Here is a 23782-nt window from a genome sequence, read left to right on the forward strand (position 1 = left end):
TTGCCATGGCTTGAGAGTATGTTCTCCCTGTAAGGAGGTATTGGATCCCCAAGGCCCTCCTTGGCCAGGGCCCATGGGCAGCCCACAGTGCTGGGGCGGGCAGGGGGCTGGTGCCCCTTGGCTGAGGCTCTTTTATGTCTCCAGGGGAGGAAACCCCGTTCCCCTATCACCACCAGCTCCTTGGTGAGTCTTGCCGGGCATCCGACAGGAAAGAACCTTTTGTTCTGAGCTTGTAGGAAGTCTGAGCTGGATGTGTTATCTACCCACAGCATTTCCTGGATGGGGCGCCTGGACGGGTCTGTGCTAGGGGCTGGCCCCCAGTCTTGGCCTTGGCTCCTTCCTCTCTTAGCGGCTGGGGCCGTGGAAGCTGCCGATGGCAAGGTCTAGGCCTTCACAAACGACTGGTGAGAACTAGTATTTATCTTTAGGCTGCGGGTGGGGGGTGTGTGGGGGGATGGGGGGTACAGTCTGGCAAAGGCCCCTGGCTTGGGAAAAGGGGGCAAGAAGCGTCACCTAGTGTGCGTGTGTGTGAGGGGGGTGATACGGAACTGGGGAAGGGGTGAATCCAGCCTCCTTGCGAGTGACACCTCCACCCTCCGGGCTGCGAGGAAGGGGCGCGTCCCCCAGGGCTGCAGGAGTGGCGAGGCCAAGGCCCAGGCCACGTCTGACACCTAGTGGCCACCTGAGCCCGGGGCGGGGCGGGGCGGGGCGGGGCGGGGCGGGCGAAGAAGGTGGGCGGGAAAGGGAGGGCGCGGAGGGAGGGAACCTGGAAGCGCGGAGACCAGGAGGGAGCAGGGCGGCCGGCCTCCCGGCCTCCCCTCTGCCCGGGGCCCTGCCGGCGGGCCCGCTAGCCCCTCCCCCCCACCCCCCCAGCTTCGCCGGCGGCCTCCGAGTCAGGCCTGGACTAGGAGGCCCCCCACACCCTCGGAAACCAGGTCGCCAGGCCCGGATTCGGAGGTTCCCGGAGCTCGGGTTCGGAGGCCGGGTCGCGGTGGCCGCGGCTCTCGCGCCGCAGCCCGTACCACGCGGGCGTCACGGTTCGGGCCCGGCGTCCGGCGGGGCGCTGTCCCCTGACCCGGGAACCGCGAGGGGCCGGGCCCGGGCGCGCGGACCCGCCCGGGGCACTTCCGGTCCGCGCGGACCCCGCCCGCCGCCTCGCCCGCCTGGCCGCCAACCCGCTGCCGCTGCTCGGTCGCCATGGCGACGTGGTAGCGCCGAAGGCGGCGCGGCTGGCGGAACCGGCTGAGCAGCCCCGGCGCGGCGCGGCGCGGCGCGGCGAGGACGAGGTCCGGGCCCGACGTCCGGCCAGGTAGGCGGCCGGGGCGGGTGGGGGCGAGCCAATCCCCGGCACGGAGTCGGGAGGGGGCCCGGGTGTGAGCGCGGCGGGCGGCGGGCTCAGGTGTGCCCGGCCTGGGGCCGGACCGCGCCCGCGCCGGGACAGGCCGGCATCCCGGCGCCGCAGCCAGTCTTTCTGCTTGCCTCTTCTGCCGCCCCACCTGGCTCCCCTCACCTGCTTCCCCGGGCTCGGGGCCACCGAGCAAGGCCCGAGGTTAGGAGCTCGTCCCGCTCCTTCCTGGAGCTGTCAGCCGCCGGCCCCGGGTCTGCCTCTGTGTCCAGTGTCTGCGGAAGTTAGAACGGAGGAGCAGGTGACCCCAGGTTGATGTATGGACCCACGGCTAATATTTTGCCGTATTCTAGAAACTAGCTAGCGTAGACGTGGATCAACCAACATTTGCCATGACTGTTCTTTTGAAACCTGAAACCGAGCTGCCGGACTGCTTCGCTAGTGGCAGGGCCTCGCTCCCTCTGCCTCTTTCCTCTTGGGGTGAGATGTCCAGCTAGGAGATTCCCTCCTTGTCCTTCTCGAACACTCCCAGCCTCTTGGTGTGCCAGTAGTAGTTTCCCGTTGGGGAAATCCTTTCTCCTTGCGTTGGTCTTGGTAGGCCCTGAACTATGGGTACAGGGGACGTAGAACTGAGCTGAGGAAGGGAGCTGCTGCCGCCTTTGACACCTGGATATGGGGGGGGGGCACCTTCCCTCTCTGCCTGCGCTTCCCGCCCCCCACCCCCACCCCCCAGGGCACCACAGAGAGGAGGATTCAGGTGGACCCTGGAGTCCCAGACATGTCTTTATAAATTGGCATCCCTTCCGAGTCTTTCTCCCCTCTGGTTGCCCCTCCCCACTCTCACTCTACCTTGGCTTTGAGGAGTTTCTAAGACTCATTAAATGAAGCTCTATCTTATCTGGATTCTGTTCCTTCGTTTTCATAGCAAATGAAAAAAAAAAACCCACAAAATACATATCTTGATTTGCCCTGTGAAACTGGATTGAGGCAGAAATACAGGCAACTTGTAAATGTCAGGGGAGCCCCATACAGAGAAAGGTCTGCTACAACCCCGCCCCTGGGCAGGAGGAGCCTCCTGGACCTGAGTGGACGCCCTGCTTATGCCGGCCGCGCCACCTTCCCTTGGCAGGCAGGGCATGGGCGGCTTCTAACACAAAGTGGATCAGCAGTACTATAAGTCTTCGGAGGAGGAATGCACCCCAGGTCCAGGGGTTTCTGCCCAGTGCAGGGATTCATGGTAGACAGGAGGGGGGTGTGGATTTTTTAGAGGGCGCCGTGCTGTCTGCTGCCATCTGGCTCTCTGTGGCCCCAAACCTTATGTGTCAGCAGCTTCTGATGTGTGACTCTTCCTCAGGAGCTATTAGGACCAGATTTAGTTTTTGTTAGATTGCTATTTTAACTGAATGCCTACTATGTGGTGGGCAGTGTGCTAGGCACTGGCACGTATTTATCCTGCTTAATCTTTGCTATAGGCCAGTAAGGTGGATCTCAACATCCCCCTGCCTTATAGAAGAGGAAGCAGGCTCAGAGAGGGCGCTTGGCTCGCCCAGGAGCAGTCATGAACAGTGGGGCTGGCTTTGAAATCACATCCGTCTGACCAGGGCTGCATTGTGACTTTCCCCTTCCCCCATAAAAAAATAAAGAGAATGGTATTTTACAACCACATTGATATACAGACAAATATAATCCACGATGGATTAAAAAGTAAAATATTTTCTTCAGCCCTAGAATTTTTTTTTTTCTTATGATTTTCACAGAAATGAAAACATTTTTTGTGAGCCCCTGCAAGTATTGGGAGCCCTGACACTGAGCCCCTGGACCCAGTAGAGAACTGGGCTCAGTAACTGACTTCAAGCTTTCTACCTGGGGGTTACTTGGGTGTGGGTGGTAAGAAAGTGCCCCACCTAACAGTTCAGCCCTCATGTTGCCTTTTCTTTCATCACATTCTAGGACAATTGAGTCATTTCCCTGGTTCACCCATCAAGAAAACATCTAGCCCCCAACACAGTCTTTTCTAACCCAATTAAAACCCTGCTGGGGATAAGGAGGGCTGTGGCCGGGCCAGGCTCCCTGCTTCCAGGCTGTGGGACGTGTGCGGTGTCTGGTCCCCATAATGAGATTAGGCCTGGTGGCCTTTCATGAAACCCCCTGGGCTCCAGGAGGGAGAGGGATGCTCGCTGGCACGTTCAAGCCCTGCGGCATCTCCTGGCCCTGGTTGATCACATTAAGTGGAGTCTGACTGCAGGTGTGTGTGTGGGGGGGGGGGGGAGGGGAGTTGGGGGGGGAGTGTCACAGCCCAAGGTTCCAAATACTGCCAGAGATCTGACATCGCCATCCCGTGCTCCGACAGGAAGGAGGGTGGCTGGGTAAGGATCCACAAGAGTTCACCCTGGTTCTGAGAGTCTGGTCTGCTGGGCTAAGACTTCAGGGGTGCAGATGGGCTGCTTCCAGGCCCTTGACGTTGCTGCCCGCACTGCTGCTCTGGGAACACAGGAGGCCCAAGAGCCGCTGGCATTCTGGGGTTCCACCGTGAGGAAGGAAGGAAGGGCGAGAAAATGTTCCCGCTGTCCAGACTGGGAAATGAGGGAGCAGAATTCAAAGGTGTTTGCTTACTGGGGAGTGAATCTCAACCGATTTCAAGGGTTGCAAATCCACACGTTTGTGGGTGAGTCAGATTCCACCCGGAGTCCTTGAAATGTCTCCTCTGCATCCCCCATCATCGGAAGCAGCCCCTCTGTGCATAAAGATCCACTGTCAGTTATGTTGAACCGAATGACGAGTGGGGCAACAGTGTTCCTGAAGGGGTCTCAGTTCATATTCTGTGAAGCACAGAACCATTCGATGCTTTGTCTTTTCTGTAAATCTGGATTTTTCGCTTAGATCTTATTGGCTGTGAGGTCACCTGTGGGGAAGCTACAGGCCTACCAAGGGGGATTTGTCTTTCTTCGTGTGCATTTTCCTGTCATCCCTCTTGGATTTAGAATCACCTTCAAATTGGAAGGGGCCACAGGGGAGACTGCTTAGGCCTCCATGAGTCCAAAGGTCATTCTTTATCTCTGGCTTCCTCTGAGATGCCTAGTTATTGGGGCATAGGGACCAAGAGAGATGCCTTTGGAGCAGCTGTCATGAAGATCTTGCAGCTAGTTTGTACCTGTCAGCTCTTCTCTCTAACCTACCCGTTTCCATCCTGTGACCTTTTCTCCCAGGAGAGCCCCCGGGGGACAGCCATGCTTGATGCCATGGTGGGTGTAAACTGCCTTAGGAGCATGGTTTCCCTAGGGGTGAGAAGGGCCCAGGAGGACTGGCATGTGAGGGGAGAGGCCGTCCCAGAGCCCTGCTTCCTAGCAGATTCAGATCCTCTGAATACTGGCTTCAGTATTTGGGAAGTTTTCCGTTCTTCCCTGGTTACTGGCCTTAGAAAGTGCAGGGCCACGCTGCCAGCAGGCAAGCCTGTAGGAGATCCAAATGAGCGGCCACCCCAGTGTGGTGACGCCAGCGTGGACAGTGGAAAGCGCTCTTGGAGTTTAACTCACGGCCTGAGTTCTTAACGGCCCTTTACTCTAGAATCTGCATCTGCTCTGCACCTTGCACGCAAGGCCCTAAAAGGCGGGGGCCATGTCTCACCTGTATCCAGCAGTGTGGCCGCAGTATTGCAGGTGCTCGATAAACAACTGAGTTGAGCACCTCTTTGCTGCGGCTGATTTGGGGTAAGTCATTCATCTTCTTTGAGTCCCAATTTCCTCGTCTGTCAAACTGGGGTAATACTCCTGTTATCATCATAGGTTACTGCGAAGATGGAAGGAGAGAACAACGAAGTGCTGAGTACAGAGCGGGGCTCCCTAGCTCTGAGGCTCGCATCTCCAGCCCACCAGGCCGGGGTGCCAACAGCATTTAGGGCTCAGACTCCCAAGGGAATGCAGGGTATGAGTCTGCAGGGAGGACATTAAAGCCACATGCTTAGTTAACATGCTGTTCCCACACGTTTTCTTTCCAACACCATCAAGCAAGTCTCCATGTCTCAGCAGATGCTCCTGGGTGTCATACAATTTAACTCAACACTAACACTATATACCTGGAGACAGCAACAGATCCCACAGGTTAAGGGCTCAGTCCCATAAGACTGCCCCCTCACCTCCTTCAGACGCTAGCTGCAAGTCCAGCTTGTCACCTTTGCTGCTGACTGCTCAATGGGCCATAGATCAGAGCTTCCCACGACCCCTTCCTCAGGTTCAGTGAATTTGCTAGAACAGCTCACAGAACTAGGAGAAACTTGCCAGATTGCTGGTTTATTATAAAAGCATATAACTCAGGGACAGCCAGGTGAAGAGGTATGTATGGCAAGGTCTGGAAGGGTCTGGAGCACAGGAGCTTCTGTCCCTGGGGAACTGGGGGGTGCCACCCTCCTGGCACGCGGATGTGTTCACCAACCTGGGAGCTCTCCAACCCCTGTCCTTTTGGGGGTTTACGGAGGCTTCATTACACAGGTCTGACTGATGAAACCAGTGGCCACTGGCGGTTGCACTTAATCTCCAGCCCCTCCCTCTCTGGAGGTCAGGGGTGGGACTGAAAGTTCTCGCAGGGCTGGTTCCCCTGGTAACCAGCCTCTTCCTCAGGTTTTCGAGGGGCTTCGTTAACATCCGGCAATACTAACATAACAAAAGGAACGCTGATTGCTTTTGTGACTTGGAAAACTCCTAGGGTTTTAGAGGCTCTGTCCGATGTTTCTTATTATAAATCACGCTATCACGGCTATGAAGAGAACTCTGACTCCTGGCTTGCGTCACCTGAGTGGCTCAGAGTGACCGTCTGCGCGGCCCTCGGCACCCCCCCCCCCATGTCTGCTGGGCGGGGAGACTGGCAGGCCTGCCGGGCACAGGGCAGAGCGTGTTCCTTCTGTTCTTCCTAATTCACAGCTAATCAGATTCTGACTGTGCCCCGGGCTCTCGGGGGAGGAATCTAATAAAGGAGAGGACGACAGCATTTCTCTGTTCAGTATATTTTTCCTGTTGGAGTCGGTGCAAGGGATTAGATCCCCGAGGATACCCAAGGGAGAGGTGGGTGCACTCCCCGCCTTCAGGGAGCCCACAGGGCGCTGCAGCAGAGAGGCCCACAAAGGCTTAACAGACACCGAGGGTAAGTAAGCGCCAGGCCAACCTTGGGGACGCAGAGGAGGGGCACAAAGTGGCGAACAAAATGCTCATTTCAAAACGTGGAGCAAATCAACAGAGGAGGAGGAGCGGGGAACGCGGGGGAGTGTGAGGTGGAGGGAATAACGAGGTCGTGTTGTCAGCACCGGGGAACTGGGAGCATCTCCTCAGAGTGGACTTGGTAGGAAAACAGTGGGGGCTGTGGGTGGAAACTCAGTTAGGATCAGCTATGGAGTTGGCCACCACGCGTTGGTGACCCTTTGTGCCTGCTGGGGCAACATTACCGGGGAGCTGGCTTTGTCCCTGTCCGTTAGGCAGATTGATGAGGGTAGGGAGACTGGGGCACAAGCTCCAGGCCCTGCTGGGTGGTGGAAGTGAAGGTATCCAGGAGGGGAGTGATGGGGAGACCTGGGGGAGAAGCCCTAGGATTGGGCGTTGGGACTAGAAGGGTGACCTGGGAGGTCAGGAGAGGAATGTGCGTTTGGATGTGCTGAGTTTGAAGTGTCTGAGGGATGTCCAGGTAGAGATGTTAGTGGACAGTTAGAAATGGGGTTTAAATTTGGGGGAGAAGACAGGCTGGCACTAGATTTAGGTGTCACTGGTGTAGAGGTGACAGATAAGAGCAAGGGCAGAACTTCCAGAAACATGGCTTCACTGTTGCCCAGGGCTTCTGGAAACAGGTGTTTCCACCTGCTATGGGAGTGTTTCTGGAAGATGACTTGACATCATATATCCAAAACCTAAAAAACAACCTAGCCCTTGCTCAGGATTCCATTTCTCCATTTAGGAATTAGGCAAGTGTGCAAAGATGATCACATAGTGGTGTTTATTTAGTGAAAAGCTGAAAGCTGGCTAAATATTTAACAACAGGAGATTAGGGGATTGGTTGAAATATGAACTAGCCATGTATGGACATGAGACAATATGTGTGATCTATAATGAAGTGAAAAAAGCAGGTTAGAAATTGGTATGGTCATGTTTCTATGAAAGAAGCTACATATATTTCTAGAAGAGAAGGATATAAATAAAAATGTTGATTACTTGCAATTTTTCTTTTTTGCTTATCTGTATTTCACTGCAGGGAGTGTGTGTTAACACTGCCTGCCCCCCTTGTTAAAAAATGATGGAGTTGCCAACAGTTGTCAAAGGTGGCAGAGAGAACTGGGGGTAAAGACAGCCTGATCACCAGGAGGGCAAGGCCAGGCCAACTGGAAACTAGTTCTTGAGCACCACAGGGTAGAGGGTGTGTGCTCGGTATTGGGGGGACCCCAAAACGTGTTAGTCAAGCATCTCTGCTCAGCTGTTGTTCTCTGCTAGTAACGAGGGAGGAGGGTGTCTCTAGTGCTGCTGGGAGAGGCTGGGGTAGTGGGAGAGGTGAGCTGGGGGGATGGAGCGCTCGGCTCTCCTGGAGCCACGGCAGCGCCTTTCTGTGGCCACAGGCCGCCAGCACAGCAAACGGGGACCATAGTTATTCATCACCCGCCTCTTCCCCTCACATCCTCCGCTGCCTCTCCCGCCTGAGTGTGGGGAGAACCAGCAGGTTCAGGGTGAAGAGCTGGCACACAGGCCACCCTGAGCCTGGGCGTGGCTGTGGAGACACTGAGAACTGGGCAGAGGAGCCAGGGAATGCCTCCCACTAGCCCCTGAGCCTCTCTTCCTCAAACCCCGGTTGAGCCCTGGTTCCTTGTCTGCAGGACGGGAGCAGTGACACACCTGCTGTCTCACAGAACCCTTGTGAGCTAAGTGACTGCAGGAGTTCTCACCTTGTAGGTCTCAGTTCAGGAAGCCTGGCCTGAGGGAGGAGCACAGGCCCACAGCCCCAGGTAGAGCAAAGAGGAGGCAGGAAGGGAAACGGGCTGCTTGGCGGCTCCTGTCCCCTGGGTCCTTTCTGGCGAAGCCCCTGAGAACACATTCCTTCTAATGGCTGCTGCCACAACGCTGGGGGGCGGCTGCTCGGTGGGCAGGACTTCTCTCATCTCCGGCTGGGAGCTGAAAAAGCAGGCAAGGGGGAGTCAGGGTCCTCATTTCTCACCCCAGGTGTCCTTTAAGATTCCTCTGGAGGAAAAATTCCTGCACCTTCAAAGAATTGCTCACTTCTCTGTAGTTCACCTGTGAACCCAACCTGAGAAAACCCATGGCCTCATGAAACTGAAAGTAAAGCACTGGCACTGGGCCCTCCTGCTCCAGCCAGAATTTGGAGGACTGACTTGCTCCCTCATTGCAGGTGGCAGTGCAGCCAGGTGTGGGTCTGTGCAGGGAGGCTGGCCCTCCACTGGGCTGCTTGCTGCATTAGCATGGAGGCCTGGGGGAGTGGGCCGAGAAGGAGGAAGCAGAGGTTGTGAGGGAGGCCTGGGATGCAGGTTTGCAGGGCGTGGGCTGTTCCTCTGAGCTCCACTGTCTTTCCTGTAGCAGCTGCCTGGGCACAGAGAGCCACCTCAGCATGGAGAGCCCTGCCCGCCCAGCACCCGCCCCTGCGGCGCTGCCTTACTACGTGGCCTTCTCCCAGCTGCTGGGCCTGACTGTGGTGGCCACGACTGGCGCCTGGCTCGGTGTGTATCGAGGAGGCATTGCCTGGGAGAGCGCCCTGCAGTTCAACGTGCATCCCCTGTGCATGATCATAGGCCTGGTCTTCTTGCAGGGAGATGGTGAGTCTCTGGGCGACACCACCTGAGAGGGGAGGTTTGCAGGGACCCTTTCACCCCTGAATCTGTCCAGTCAGAGAAGGAAGCTGGCTTAGACCCTGGGGACACTGGGAATCCAAATCAGGGGCCCCGAGGCTGGTGGGTGGCAACTCCTTTCTGAGGTATCCCAGCTCTTTCACCTCGTGCTTCAACAAGGAGCATCCGACAGTGTGTGCTTTATACAGCGGAGGCCCAGGGGCTGGACTGTGAGCAAGACATGTTCCGCAGAGGTGGTTTGAAATTGAGGGAGAGAAAAAGTGTGCGTGCACGCACACATGCCAGGGGAGATGTTGGACTTGGCAGAGCTAGAGCTCCTCTCTCTGGGGTAAGACTCAGGCGGTGGTTGGCCCGCCACACTGCCTCAAGGTCAGAGGGCTGTGGCCTTCTCCTTCTGGTAATAAGAAAGCTGGATCTATACATCCCTCTTAGAGGTGGACCTGATGACAGCCACCCTCTCAGCAGCAGACTCCTAAGAGACATTCCCCAGGCCCCCTGGCCCTGATCGCCTCAGCCAGAAGAGGGGGAATTAGCTTGGGGTCGCAAGGTTCTGCTTTGAGAACCACAGGTTTCCCAACCAGGGAGCCTGCTTGCTAAAAGTAGTGAATATCTGCTCAAGCTTTTCAGTACTGGACCATCTGAGGACCATCATAGCTAAGAGGTGAACTCAGAAGCTTGGTGACACCTCGGTGTGACTGCATGATAAGCCTAGAACACAGTGGGGGGTACACAGGACAGTTGACAAGAAGGTGGCGGGTGGGGGAGGGGGCGAGGGCACACGGGGCCTTGTTTTCTCCCCACTCGCTGTGGCTGGGGCACCTGGACAAGCCCTTAACTCAGGTCCCCTCTCCAGCCGAGGGTGTCTCCCCGCTCCTGTCTCCCGGCAGGAGGGGCCCGACGCTCGGGTTAGGGCTCTGACATTCGCTTTCTCACCGCCCACAAGCCCTGCTGGTTTACCGCGTCTTCAGGAATGAGGCCAAACGCACCACCAAAATCCTGCACGCGGTGCTGCACGTCTTCGCCTTCATCCTCGCCCTGGTGGGTGAGTTCCTGGCCCGGCCCGTCCCGCCCTCCCCCCATCTCTGCTGACTTGGGGAAGTAGCTGCTTTACTGGCCAGTCCCTCCTCCCCACCCCTCCTCCCCCGCCTTCCAGGCAGGGACACTGGGTGCTGGCAGCCGCCTAGCCGGGACTGGAGCCCAGAAGTCCCGGCCAGTCGGGTTGCCCTTGGGTCGCCGCACTCCCTCCGTCCCAGTCCGCCCCGTCCTCACGCGACCCCCGCCTCGGGCCAGGCCTGGTGGCGGTGTTCGACTACCACAGGAAGCAGGGCTACGCCGACCTGTACAGCCTGCACAGCTGGTGTGGCATCCTGGTCTTCGTTCTCTTCCTTGCGCAGGTGAGTCTCTGCGGCCCCACGGCGGTGGGGAGGGGCGGGCCGGGTGTGTGCGCGGGCGAGAGGCGGCCAAGCCCCGCGGGGACCGACAGGCACGTGGCTCCGGCCCCAGGCCCCGCCTCCGGGCGCACAGTGCGGCCCGAGACGGGCCTCCAGCGTCGAGCCGGCCTTCCCCACGTGCTCGGCGCTGCCGCTTCCGCCGGAGGCCGCGGCGCGGGTGGGTGGGCCCGCGGGCCTCGTGGCGCCCGCCTGGGGCGTCCTCGGGCCGCGCACCCAGGCGCCGCTCAGTCTCCGGCAGCACCTCCCCTCCCCTCCCAGTGGCTCGTGGGCTTTAGCTTCTTCCTGTTCCCCGGCGCGTCGTTTTCTCTGCGGAGCCGCTACCGGCCGCAGCACGTCTTCTTCGGCGCCGCCATCTTCCTCCTCTCGGTGGGCACCGCCCTGCTGGGCCTGAAGGAGGCGCTGCTGTTCAAGCTCGGGTGAGCGCCCCCTGCCGGCGCCTCTGCGTGGGGCCGCCGAGCGGGGGCATTTCTCTGGGCGCGGCGGGATTGGGGCCGAGGGGGGGCCACCGCGTGGTTCGGGCCCTAACGGCGACGCCTCGGGTGGCCTCCCCTCCGCCCCAACCCCGCAGGACCAAGTACAGCGAGTTCGAGCCCGAGGGCGTCCTGGCCAACGTGCTGGGCCTGCTGCTGGCCGCCTTCGGCGCCGTGGTGCTCTACATCCTGACCCGCGCCGACTGGAAGCGGCCCCTCCAGGCGGAAGAGCAAGCGCTCTCCATGGACTTCAAGACGCTGACGGAGGCCGACAGCCCCAGCTCCCAGTGACCCGCGCCCCGTCCCGCGAGGCGGCCCCCGGGGGTGCTGACAGGTGTCCGTCCCGCACCCGCCGAGACTCCGGGCGGGGCTGGGCTCCTGCGCGCTGGTTTCGGGGTTCAGGCCCCCTCCGCTTTCCCCTCTTCCCTGCTGCTGCTGTCCTGTCCGTCCCGCGCAGACCCCCGCCCCGCCTCGGATGGAGCAGCTTTGGGTAGGGTTCTGGGCGGTTGGTCCTGGTCGCAGAAGCACAGATCCCTAAAGGGGTCGGAGAGTGGGGGGCGGCGCCCCCCTCGGGGCTCAGGGTGCTGGGCCGCGTCCGGGGAGAAAGCGGGGCTCAGCGCAGGGCCTGGCGAAGCCAAGACTAGCTTTGTGGGACGCCGAACTCCAGCCAGGAGTCTTGTGGGCCCAGCCTTTGGCAGCTGAGCAAGTGATATTATGTGAAAAATATGCTGGTGTCCGGGCAGGGCTCCCCAGGAGAGGGGAGGGACTGGCCCCCGGGGAGCTCTGGACGCGGGGCTTTGGCCCAGCTACGTGCTGGAGCCTTCTCTTTCTTTAACGCTTTAGCCCCAGGGCGGCTTTGCCGGGAGAGGGGTTGGGGCCCAGGGCTTGAGACAACCCTGCCCAAAGAAGAGGCAGGAGGTGGGCCTGGGCCGGCGCTGCGGGCGGTGGGCCACCTACACGGGCTCCCCTTCCGAGGGCCCGGGGCCTCTGAGAGCCAGCCGCCCAGCCTCGGAGCTCACTCAGGTGCTGCTGTGACAGAGGCCCAAGGCACAAACCTTTCTGCTCTAAACAAAAAGCAGCCGCTGTTGCCCCCTTTTCTTTTCCGTGGGGAGGGTGGGGGCTGCCTGTTCAAGAGGAAAGCCTTCCCCTCTCTCTCCTGGGGCCCGTCTTTGCAGGAAGTTGGGACCAAGTCAGAATCGGATTAGTCCCCCCAACCCCGTGAGTGTGTAATGCTCTTAGCTGAGTCACTGGTTTGGCTTCAATCTAGAAATAACTGTGATTAGAGCATCGATCTTGTGCTTCGTGGACTTGGCGGATGCTCTCTCCTTGTTTTCCCAGCTTTGAAGAGCATGACACAGTTTGAGACAAGACAGTTTACTTACATGAAAACATTAATAAAATTTCCAAATCTCTCTTTTTTTTTTAAATGGCTGCCTTTCTCACACCTAAATGCTGCCTTCGAGAAAGGGGGCTTGTCTGTCTCCTTTAATGCTCATGTTTCTAAAACTCAGCTTTGGCTATGGGTCCTGCCTTGGGTGATGCCGCCTCTCAGAGCAGGTGGCTGCGGCGGGCGCCTCCCCAGCAGGCTTGGCTACTCTGCAAGCGCACGGGCTCCAGTGATTCTTTGATCACGTGCTGAAGTCAGTGTTTACACTTGGGAAAACTCCACCTTAGACAAACTACCAGAGTACAATTGTGTGTCTCCCTTGCCTTGGATTTGCAAGAAAAAGTCTGTAAACTGGCCTGTTTGCCAAAGCATATGCTGGTTGACTAATGAGCCAGCCCCTCTCGCCCCCAACCCCCTTGCCCCCAAGCTGATCAGTGGTGGTTTATTTTGCCTGTGGCCAATCTTCTATGAAGTACAATGTTGTGTTGGTACAACAGATGATTCAATAAATGTCTACAGTAGATCTCCTGCCTGTTATCTTCATTTACTGTGGCAAGCAAAAGAGCCAGTGCTTTTAGCAGATACATGAAGTTAGTCTACTACGGTCGAGAGGAATTGCTTATCCCCAGGCTGGGCACAGAAGGTAAAGTGATCAATGATATTTATCACGGCACAGGCTCTGAAATGGCCCTGCGGCTGTCCTGACTCTGGACCCAGTCTGGAGGTGGAGCCGTAAGAGGCTGACAAGGCCCTTGACGAGAAGCTTCCTCAGTACTCCATTCACCTTTTTCCTTTTAAAAATGTGTCTTTTCATTCCCTAAGAAGAGGAGCAAAACTCTGAGAACAAGCCGAGGTTCTACTTTAGATCAGTTCCTGAGGCTCAGGCAGATGTGTTTACGGTAAAGCGGGGTGTGACCTCAGATCTCAGAGGGATGCACCGCTTCTCCTGAAAACACTGTTACTTAACTGAAACTTACCAAGGGGACTCACCATTGAAAGGGACCCTACAGCAAATCCTCTGATAATGTTAATAATTCTCCGGAGTCACAGATTCTTACTTCCCAGCACTTTATTTTCTATATCGAATCTGGTTTCTGGCGTGTCTGAGCCAGAGCTTGAGAGGTCTTTGCTTGACGCATCTAGTATCTTTCTCCTGAATCAAGGCTTCTGTGTGGACCTTCATTTGCTTAAAAGCCTGCAAAGCATGGCCTGGTGCATGTCACAAGGTGATCACGGTCAGGGTCAGGGCTGGCTCTCTGTGCGAGGGCAGAGGCATCCTGACCCTGTGAGAGTGCCGTCTCTCTTGCAGCTTTTGTGCTAACCTCTGAATCTTTTTTTTTAAATAAATTTATTTACTTACTTACTGGCTGTGTTGGGTCTTCGTGGCTGAGCGCGGGCTTTCTCTAGTTGCGGAGGGCAGGGCTACTCTTCATTGCAGTGTGAGGGCTTCTCATTGTGGTGGCTTCTTTTGTTGCGGAGCACAGGCTCTTGGTGTGTGGGCCTCAGTAGCTGTGGCTTGCGGGCTCTAGAGCGCAGGCTCAGTAGTTGTGGCACATGGGCTTAGCTGCTCCGCGGCATGTGGGATCTTCCCAGACCAGGGCTCGAACCCACGTCCCCTGCATTGGCACGCAGATTCTTAGCCACTGCACCAACGGGGAAGCCCTAGCCTCTGAATCTTAAGGGTCTCTTTGTGTTTGACTATTCAGGTGATCCCAGGTGCTGCCTCTCCTTCCAGGGGGTTACTCCTTTACCAACTCACCTCACTGGATTTGGAGCCCTGCGAGGTCCCAGAGTTATTCCTCTTGCCTGTAGCACAGAGTTGTCTCTCCACAGGAGAGCAAAATAGCTTTCTCTGAGCTTCCTTCTTGATCACTGCCTGTGCTGCTTCCGGATCATCCAGACTGCTTGCCTGTCTTGGATTACCCTTCTGAGGAAGGCGGCAGCAAGGTAACGGGGAAAACGCTTTCTGGGACGATCTGATTGAGATCAGATCTCAATCTGACCTTTGCCTCTATGGCCTTGAGCTGTTTAAAGTCTCAGGATCTGCTTCCTCATTTGTGTTTTGGAGAGAGCAATGTCGTCTGTCAGAGGCTGTATGAGGAATAAATTAGAGAACACGTGGGCAGTCCCTAAGCCTTGAGTGTCTGGGCATCTCAAGAGAATGGCCTGTTACAGTATGACTCAGTGTTGTTTCTTCTATGAGGATCTTTTTTATCATAGGGCCTTCCAGACACGATGCCCTTAGTATGAATGTCCTATCCTTATTCCTGACAATGGGAGAATTTGATCTCCAAGTTTCTTCAAGCTCCTCCAGCTTCCATTTTTAAAGGTGAAAGAAGATGATGCTAGGTTCCCCCTCAGCCTTTGGAAGGGAAGCCTGCCCACGTGCGTGTGTGCACAGCAGTGTGTGGAGCTGTAAAGAGCTATTAAAGGGCACCTGCCCGGGGATGAACATGACAAGGGGAAGACCTACAAGAATGTGCTGAGTGCACTGTTTCCTGCTGATCTGAGTGGCTCTTTAGGTTCAGGGCAAACAGCGTTTAAGAATTAGCTTTTTAGGAATCACTACCTTTCACCTTTCATCCAACACCTCAAGAGTCCTTAAAAAGATGTTCACCTTTCAACCACCTATCCATTATTGACTTTTAATAGAAAAACTGGAGCAGCCCAGGAATATTTTTCAGACTGAGCAGGTAGTTCCTTCCAGAGTCCTCTCCTCTTTAAAGGCAATTCTGGCGTCCAGGCTGGGATGACTCCATGCCTGGAGTTTTCCTGCTTCCCCAGCTTTGGTGGAAATGGATGTAGTTACACAGCAGGGATGTTTGTTAAAGTCTGGTGTCTAGAGGAAGTGGTCTCCTTGCTTGCTTGTACCTGAAGCAGACAGAGAGGTCGCAGCCAGGCAGGAAAGACCGCAGGACTCTGTCCTTAAGGAAAGGTATTGAGTCTCCAGCCAGTTTCAGGAAATCTGCGACCTCTCCATTCACCGTGCAGCTGCCTAGCTCTCTATAAGGCAAGGACTGGAAATTCCAGCTGGATTTCTGAAGAAAAAATAAAGTCACTGGAAGCAGTGCGCTTCCAGCTTTGACCAAGTTAGCCTTGGGCACTAGAGCCAGTGCTGCCCCCCCGCCTCGGGCACGCAGGCTAAACCTACCAGCTCTAACTGGCAGCCTTGGATTTTGGTACGGGAGCTGGACTGGGGCGTAGCCTTGGCTATCAAAATCAAAGGAGGAGAGGAACCCAGTGCTCCCTTGCTGAGGGAAAGACTGGAGAAAGACTTCCGCGGAAGAAAAAGCCTCCCTCTCTCAGTGAATGCAGGGAGCCTGGGCGGGTGGGCCCACAGGCCTGCCTTGTCCAAGGTTCTCGCGTGCCCACTGCAGTGTCCAACTCCCAAGAGAGGGACTCAGTAACTCCTCTGAGTGAACAAGAGCCTCAAGGGGCGACCCTAAATATCCCTGAGAGACCAGCCAATTAATTAGGAATCTGGCCTCAGCCAGTTGCCCTCGGGGAAAGCTTCCTCAGCACGGCAGGCATCAGTGAGGGTGAGGTCGAGTCAGCTCCCCGGAAAGGTACTGTGATGAAAGGAGAAAGCACCACAACGCCATGTTTTTCTGAGTGTTACCCATTTATAAATAAGTACATTTGCTTTCATACATACAGTGCATTGTACAGATGGCGATCTGTATACGTGGGCAGGAAACTGCATTCATTTAACTTTTCACATCTATCTCACACAGCTCACATGTACAGACAATAAAACTGCTCAAGCAAGTACAGCAAAGGAAAATGTCTTTCCTTATACACAGGGGGCTAGATGCCTCTGCTGGGTGTGGGACATCCCCACTGCACGAGTTCACAACTGTGTGGTGTTCAATATATCAGGATAGAGAACAAACATGCATTGGATAATATACTGTACAGAGAAAGTCCTTTACATCTGAGTTATAGAAAACCTAAAGGAAAACTAAGTGCATTAAAGCTTTTTCCAGCAAGTGTCTTGAAAGGACAGCAAAGAGGAGGAAGAATCAAAATCATATTAGTACAAATCACTCTTTAATTGTAGACTGTACATGTCTGTACTAATTAAAATCATCTTGGATTTGGAGGAGACAGAACAGAGACAAAGATGCTATGCTGGATGGAAAGGAGGCCATGCCTGAGAATGGCACCTGCCCTGAGCCTGACGAGGAACTGGCCCCACTCAGCAGGAATCAGCCAAGGAGGAAAAAAACAGAAACAAAAACAAACCAAAAAAAAAAAAAAAAAAAGAAAATAAACCGAACCAGAACAGGAAGTGTAACTTACAGGACTTCCAAAATAACCTGTGAATGAAGTAGAGATCTGGAGCCAGCTTTTCTAACTTTTTTTTCCAGTAAGTTGGTTCACAATAAGGCAGGTACATTCAAGTACTGAATTTTCCAGAATTAACTCTCTGTCTGGTCCTGGGGACCAAAGGGATTGGGTTGAGTCCCCCTCACCAGGTATTCTGGTTAGTGATTAGGCAAAAGAAAAATCCAGCCAGCAAGTGCTACAACAAAGCAGCTAGGCTCCTTCCTTTCCACAGAGGAGGTGTGAAAATACAAGAGCGATGCTGGCCTGCACCTAGATGCATCCAGCCTAAAACCTGACAGGTCAGCTTCGTGGAGATATCACAGAGTCAGCAGGAAGAAATGAGATGATACGGGTGAGGAGACATGAAAGTAACACTTGATTTTTGGTGTCCAATTACACGTTCATTTGGTACTGACTTTCAAAGCTCTGACTGTGGCCATCACCTGGCCACAAGCATCTCAGGGTGGTTCAGCTGCTGTGAGGCATTGGACACCGAAATGCAGGTTACCAACACTTCAGCCCTTGAGTGGTCTGTGTTATAAAAGTTGATGAAGACCCAGTGATTATTCAAGTAGCTCTGCACAGTGGCTCCACCAGCCCCATTGTGCTTGTGTCCAGGCCCCCAGACAGCCACCTTTTCTTGGGAGCAGCCAGAGCTGAGTTCAAGGCATTGCATGGTGAAGGTTTCCATGACACGTCTTTGTAGGTAGCTCCTACCCCTAAGCCCTTTGTTCACTGTTGTCAGTCATGGTAGATGGTCAGTCTGGAGTTCCCAGAGGAGAAGGAGAAAAAGCCACACCTCCCAGTGCCCACGCACCTGGGCAGCACGGGCCTGGTGTGGGAGCAGCAGCAGGCTGCCTCTGCAGGGTAGCTTCTCGAGAAGTGGGCAGCCCAGGGACAGACAGGCGGGGCGGGCGAGGCTGGGATGGGGTGGGTACATCCTGCCCCCTCAGGGAGCCTGTTTCATTTTGTGGCAAAGATTCAGTGAGCAACTGGTTTTGTCCAAGGCAATTCTGCAGTAGAAAAATAACTATCTTTGAATCAAACCATCCAACTGTGACACCTCTGGAGTTATAAAAGTTGGAGGCCGAGAGGAACTGAGAGGGGTGCTCGTGGGGAAGAAATGGGTCTTCTACATACCCATCCATCCGTCCACCAGAGCAAGGGAGTTCTGGTCAGCCTTCCCCCAGCCTCTGCCTGGCTGAAGGTCCAAAGTAGGTAGTGTTCAGAGAGTTTATCTCGCCACAGCTGGCACAGGTGTGTGAAGACCCCTTTCCAGGCCTTTGTGCCCTCCTTCCCGAACCCTCTTGAGCCTATGGGGCTGCCATTCTTTGCTACCAGTCAAGCCTGGTGCAGAGCCACAGTGACACCTAGTGGTAAAGTATGGTGAAGCAAGGTGACATCCACAAAACCCCACTGTCTGTGACTAAAATCTAAGGAAAATACTTAATGGATATTAAATTAGATACTGATTAATTTTTCTATTGGGTACATCTCTGGAATATAAAAATACCAATATTTAGAGGGGGGTTCATAAACTACTATACAATATAAGGACCGAGAATACCTTTCTCTAAGCTGTTCTGTTTACAATAATTTAGGAAATGTGTTTAATAATCCAGGCTTAACTAAATTAGCAAACTTGTATCTCCGGACAACAACCTAGGGTACTGTACATGATTCTAATTAGTGGAATTTTCCTGAGCCTTCAAGTTTAAGTTAAACACATCTAGAAAGAAGGGCACATGGGAGAGGAACAAGAAGGGTTTGTGCTCTATTAACTTGGGACTTTTAATAGCGCACGTCTGCAACCCGGACAAGATACAACAGCAGATACAAAATGGTCTCCATTTTGTCCATGCCAAATTCTCACGTTACACAGGTTTTCCCTTTACTTTGTAAATAAACATTAATTCTTAATTGTTAATTGTGTGCCTTACTGATCCAGTAAATAAAGTAACCATGTCTCAGGAGTCCCTAAGAAAATTGCTGGAAAAGCACTTTAAAATCACGGCAAATATTTTTTTTTTGTATTTAAAAACTCTTAATCTTTTTGATGCTTATATACAACAGTTATTTCTTGTGCTATAAATGTTGTGATCCACTGCTTGCTTGCTTTCCTTTTTAATTCCCCTTGAAAAATACACTAAAAGACAAGGGTGGTTTTGCTATTTTCTAATGAAGACATTGCTCACACTTAAATATCCAGTATTTATCAGAGTTACAACTTCAAACAACCAAGTGCACCCACGTATAGACACGATGTGATGGAAACCCACTAGTGCAAGAATTCTGGGTGAACGGAAGGGACGATTTGGTGAGAAACCTGTAAGCTGAAGTTTGTCACCACTGTCTCCCTTTCAGGGTGATGTGGGTGAGTGGAACTTACCAGTTTCATCTGAAAAATTTCCCCCCACCTGAAGCCAGACATCGATTCAGCAAGTGCTGCTGGGGGAGGAGGCATCTCTAAGATACAGTACTAAGATCATCCCATGGCAGTGAAGTAGCAACACAGGGCACGGGCAGTCCGCTCACACAGAGAAGCTTTGTCTCCTGCTCCAAGAAGGTCCAGTTGGCATTTTTTAGTCAAAAACAACTGGCGCCCAGTAGTGATATTCACTCCCTCTTACAATGGCTAAAAAAGAATTGCATTTTGACTGTTGACAGTTTAGGTGTTCTGTCCAGTAAGGCATGGACTCTAAATCTGTCTGTCCTAGAAATTCCTAAGAGACACGCTTGGGAGAAGTGGCATCAGTGGTGTATTTGTAAAACTAGAGAATCTGCTCACCCCCTCAGGGGAGTGCAGATGGTACGTGTGGTGTTCCAAATAAACAAGGGGCCCTTTTCTAATAAACACTGAGAAAATTTCAAAATGTAGCAGCAGCTCCTCAGTGAGAAGTAGTTAAAAAGGGTAAGATGCAAAGAACCCAAGAGGACTGAGACCGGGACAAAACAGGCTGAGAGGATGCTGGGCTCCTGGCTGTGGGTTGATGCTATAGCCGACATTTCGTTCTCTTGATGAGAGAAAGAGAAGAGACACTGATGTCCACTCTGGGCTAGCTGAGCGGGGGATAGCCCTTAAGCACCGGAGAGAGTGGACAGAGTCTGGGTCCTGAATTAGCCCTGCTGTTTACTTCCAGCACAGAGACACACATCCTGGCCTGTTCCAGGTGTGGGGGTGGAGGGCTTCGTCTATTTGGCAGAATCTAAGTGAGTCAAGAAGTGTTTCTGACTTCAGCTTCACGTTCCCCACGTCCTAACGATTCTTTCAGAGGACACCTACTGTTACAAACAGGACTGGTCACATCTGGACTTTTATTCAGGAAACTGCCCTTCCTGTAGCCCTTTACTAACAAGAGCAGCACGATTCCTGATAACAGAGAACGAGTCCTCTTTTGTTTAGTTTTCGTTGCTTCGTTTGTTAACTTTAAGAGCGGATGTGCAGTCGCTACCAGGCCTGTGCTAAGGCTTTGGTTTCAGTGTTCTTGCCGTCCATCTCACGCTGCCCTTGGCCACTCAGAGGACGGGCTGGCAAATGACTACCAGGCACAGGAGCTGTGTGGAGGGTGACTAGATCGGAAGACTTGCTGTCTATCTCATGTGCTCCCACCCCGGGCTGAAAGGGTCTTCCTTCACCCTGAAACACTTTGCTGTGTCTGGTTTTTAAATATTAACCCCCAAACACTCCCACCTAGGAAAAGAAAAGAATAACCAATTCCTGTCATAATAATGAAACTACAGATCTCGAAGTGGAGTTGGACAACATTTGCCATGGAATGCAACGGCCCTGGGTGCAAGCTCTAGGAATAAGTCTCTCGGTCCCCAGAGAATTCAACTTCCTTCTCAAAGAACCAATTCTTCACTATACCATCTGGGTTTAAAAAAAAAAAAAAAAAAAAGGAGGGCTAGTAGAACAGAATCTGGCTCTAGGCAGAGATCCAACTAACAGGATTACTACAGCAGCCAACCTCCGGGAAGAGAGTGCTTTTTGTGGAACACGACGCCCAGGGACACATCAGGACTCAAAAAGTAGATTTCTCCAATCAAAGATTTCCTACGGCCTTTCACTGAGAATCCTGAAGTTTTTCTTTCTCTCTCTCTCCTTCTATATATTTACTCTCTCCCTCGCCCATGGAAAATCAGTAGCTTTTAATGGTTAATTTGGCTAAAACCATAAAGAGTAACTCTCAGTGAATTATTTAAAAAGACGTATGATGCTCATCCAATTTCCTCAGCTGACTGAAATATTTAAAGGGCTGGCTGTTTTCTGAATGTTCCTAAGATGCCTCTTGGGAAATCCATGTAGTGACATTTCAAATAACTGTATTGGTGTTTTCTCATTTCTTCTCTTTCTCCTTGCTCCTTTACCCCCATAGGAAGACCAGTAACAATGTGAATGAACTTTCTAGACCTGATGGCTGCAGGGAGCTGGCGGTCCAGGGGAAGAGACCACGGCACAAGAACGCACTGGGGCTGCTATCTGGATAACACTGGATAAGAATGCCAAGGCAAAGGGGCGTCACACTCTTGCTAAAGTTCCGAGAAGAAAACGAACAAGAACATCTTATTTCTGTAAAAAAGGAGAAAGACATTTTACACAACGAGAACATCAGTGAAAGCGATTGTCTCCTGGAAAAAGCTGACCATTGTGTCTGATCTCCCTGGTAAAACACACGGCACAACAATCTCCTCGTTGGCATCTGAAGAGAGGGAGAGAGCGTGTGGCTGGGGCACAGACAAGAGAAACCGAAGTCCTGGCTCCCCGGAGGCCAGCTTCCCAGTTGGCTGCATGCAAAGGATTTCGGCACGTGGGCTGCCACCTCTGAACACCACGCGGAAACTACATGAGAAATTAAGCCAGAGAACTACCTCGAATGTGGAAACCAAGCCTGAAAATGTGCAGTGAAAACATATGGGTCTCACTCCAACACACGTCCTTTAAACATTAGACTCCACAAATGGTCTCTTTGGTTTGATAGGGGATGTCTGCCCTTGTCGGGAGTCCCGGGACAGCTGCCTGTACAGGTTGTCCTGGTACGCCTGAGCCACAGGGAGGGTCCGAGCCACCTTCACGTCGGGGTACGAGGAGGCCTGGCTGACTCTCTCCAGCAGGTCCCCGCGGGACCCGTTTGCCAGCATCCCGTGGGGGCTGTAGTAATCGTCCTCCAGCAGGTGGCCGTTCTGTGCGTTGTTGGTTTTGTTATAAAAGGCGATGTTGCTGATGGATGACGGTGGACTGAAGGACTCGGGCTGGGGCAGGCTGCCTGGAGATGTGGGGCTGAGAACGGTATCCACGGATGACACTGCCCAGGTCCGATTCTGCTGGTGAAGGTGGGGGTACTGCTGAGTCCGGGCTGTTTTGTCTATGATCCCCATGAATGGTGTGGTCCTGGAACGGGTGGGCTCACTAGGGTAACCTCCCTGAGTGGGAGACACGGGCGACAGCTCGTCACATGACCTATCGTATGCCGGTTTCAGTGGGATCTCCATTTGCTGAATTGAGGAAGATGGCCGGAAGGTGGGAGTCAGGTTGGAGGCGGATGAGATACTATTGCTAGACGGAGAGAAACGGAGGCCTACGCTTTGGGAGTGCAGCAGGGGCCTGGGAGTCGGTGGGTGGGGTTTGATTTCATTAGGGTTGACACTCATAGGTCTTCTGATTAAATGGGACACATCTGGGGAACCCAGCTGGCTGGAGGAACGCTCCAGGTCTAGCTTTGAGTGACAGACTGGGTAATAGGATGCGGACTGGCTACGCCCAATCTGTGGCGTCTGGCTGTACCTCACGCCACCTCGATAGGCAGAGGAGGGTCGCTGGGGAAGGTCTTCTTTGGTCAACCCTCCGTGCTGACAGATGGCACCCGCACTCAGGCTGGCCTGGACGTGCTGCACAGGTCTCCCATCCCCCACGATCCCCCCGATGGACCCTTGATAAACCAACCGGCTCTGACTCACTCCTACGTCTCCTTGTGAAGACTGGTATTTACTAGCCATTGCATGAGCCACTTGGCCGTAGGCCCCCGTGGAGATGATGGTGCTCGAATGAACTGCTGAGCTGGGCTGGTTGCTTCGCACAATCTGGGCTTTGGCCGGCTGGAGCCTGAGCCCTTGCTGGGGCACTGCCACAGGAAGCTGGGGCATCTGGTAGGGCCGCTGGGCCATCTTGGATAATGGAGATTTGGGTCTGCCAGGAAGCTGACTCACACTTGCTTCTGGCTGATAGCGCACGGGGGAGCCTGACTGGGATCTGTAGACGCTCATGCTTTCCGCGGGAGGGCTGGCCCGGTACTGAGGGCCCCTGCGGAGAGGCGACGGGGGCGGGCTCGGGTATTCCTTGCCCTGCCCTCCCACAGGAGGGGGGCTGAAGCGGTAAGATGCACCCTGATGAGCTGGGGAAGTATGCGGGGGACTAGGCCGGTAATGCGCGTTCTGGTGAGTCGGAGAAAGAGCAGGGGAGGTGGACTGGTAGCTCTGCCTAGTGGGAGAGCCTACAGCACTGCTGGACCGGAAGTCAAAAACCTGATGAGAGCCAAGAGGCGAGCTGGAGGTGTAGGCGGGGTCCCGGTGGGCTGGGGAGGAGGGCGGGCTCTGGATTATGGGGAGCCCCTGGCTGGGCCGTGCCTCTGTCTGGAGGCCGATGGACACGTTGTCCACGTCCTGTTCCAGGAACTCCTCCTCGAGGATGTCCTGCACGGAGTAGATGTCTTCATGCTGGGGTTCGGGCTCTGCGTCCTCCGGCAGCTGCTGCTGAGGCTGCTGTGGAGCCGGTGGCGGCGGCGGCACCTGTCGACACTCCTCCTCCACTCTCAGCAGAAGCCTCTGGATCTCACGGTTGTTTGGACACAGCTTGATGGCCTCGTTCAGGTCCTCTAAGGCTGCTGCAAACTGTCTGCTTGACAAAATGTAAAGACAGGAACTGGAGTTATTCTGAATCAACAGGAATTACCAAGAGCTGAGAACATGGTCACTGCTTCA

At 54.2% G+C, this 23782-nt stretch overlaps 2 protein-coding genes across 24 annotated transcripts in view; one reads left to right on the forward strand and one right to left on the reverse strand.

Moving 5' to 3' along the window:
• The first annotated feature begins 766 nt into the window (after positions 1-766).
• LOC130840738 (transmembrane ascorbate-dependent reductase CYB561) lies at positions 767-12999 on the forward strand. 7 transcript variants are annotated; one of them, XM_057716541.1, is made up of 6 exons: positions 8379-8732; positions 8902-9137; positions 10114-10212; positions 10461-10564; positions 10880-11037; positions 11190-11529. In XM_057716541.1, the coding sequence occupies exons 1-6, from the start codon at positions 8635-8637 to the stop codon at positions 11380-11382; spliced, it is 888 nt and encodes a 295-aa protein (XP_057572524.1). In that variant the 5' UTR covers positions 8379-8634; the 3' UTR covers positions 11383-11529. The 7 variants fall into 7 exon arrangements, with proteins under 7 accessions (XP_057572525.1, XP_057572526.1, XP_057572527.1 ...); XM_057716542.1 differs by lacking the exons at positions 8379-8732; positions 10880-11037 and adding an exon at positions 767-1309 and having other exon boundaries at positions 11190-12999; XM_057716543.1 differs by lacking the exons at positions 8379-8732; positions 10880-11037 and adding an exon at positions 767-1309 and having other exon boundaries at positions 8905-9137; positions 11190-12999.
• Positions 13000-16092: 3093 nt separating this feature from the next.
• The window catches only part of TANC2 (tetratricopeptide repeat, ankyrin repeat and coiled-coil containing 2), a 342062-nt gene continuing 334372 nt past the window's right edge, over positions 16093-23782 (reverse strand). For 14 of the 17 annotated variants that reach the window (XM_057716527.1, XM_057716534.1, XM_057716530.1 and 11 more), the window contains one exon: positions 16093-23699. In XM_057716527.1, the coding sequence (XP_057572510.1) occupies positions 21746-23699 (1954 nt within the window). In that variant the 3' untranslated portion in view covers positions 16093-21745. The remainder of the gene's footprint in view (positions 23700-23782) is intronic. The other 3 variants (XM_057716532.1, XM_057716523.1, XM_057716538.1) reach the window with 1 other exon arrangement.

The sequence above is a fragment of the Hippopotamus amphibius genome, chromosome 17, assembly GCF_030028045.1.
Source record: "Hippopotamus amphibius kiboko isolate mHipAmp2 chromosome 17, mHipAmp2.hap2, whole genome shotgun sequence".
NCBI classification, from domain to species: Eukaryota; Metazoa; Chordata; class Mammalia; order Artiodactyla; family Hippopotamidae; genus Hippopotamus; species Hippopotamus amphibius.

Coding starts and splice junctions, on each gene's coding strand:
- LOC130840738 (XM_057716539.1), top strand. CDS start 8,635: ATGAAACTGAAAGTAAAGCACTGGCACTGGGCCCTCCTGCTCCAGCCA. Junction 8,733..8,901: donor GCAGGTGGCAGTGCAGCCAG/GTGTGGGTCTGT, acceptor TCTTTCCTGTAG/CAGCTGCCTGGGCACAGAGA. Junction 9,138..10,113: donor GGTCTTCTTGCAGGGAGATG/GTGAGTCTCTGG, acceptor ACCGCCCACAAG/CCCTGCTGGTTTACCGCGTC.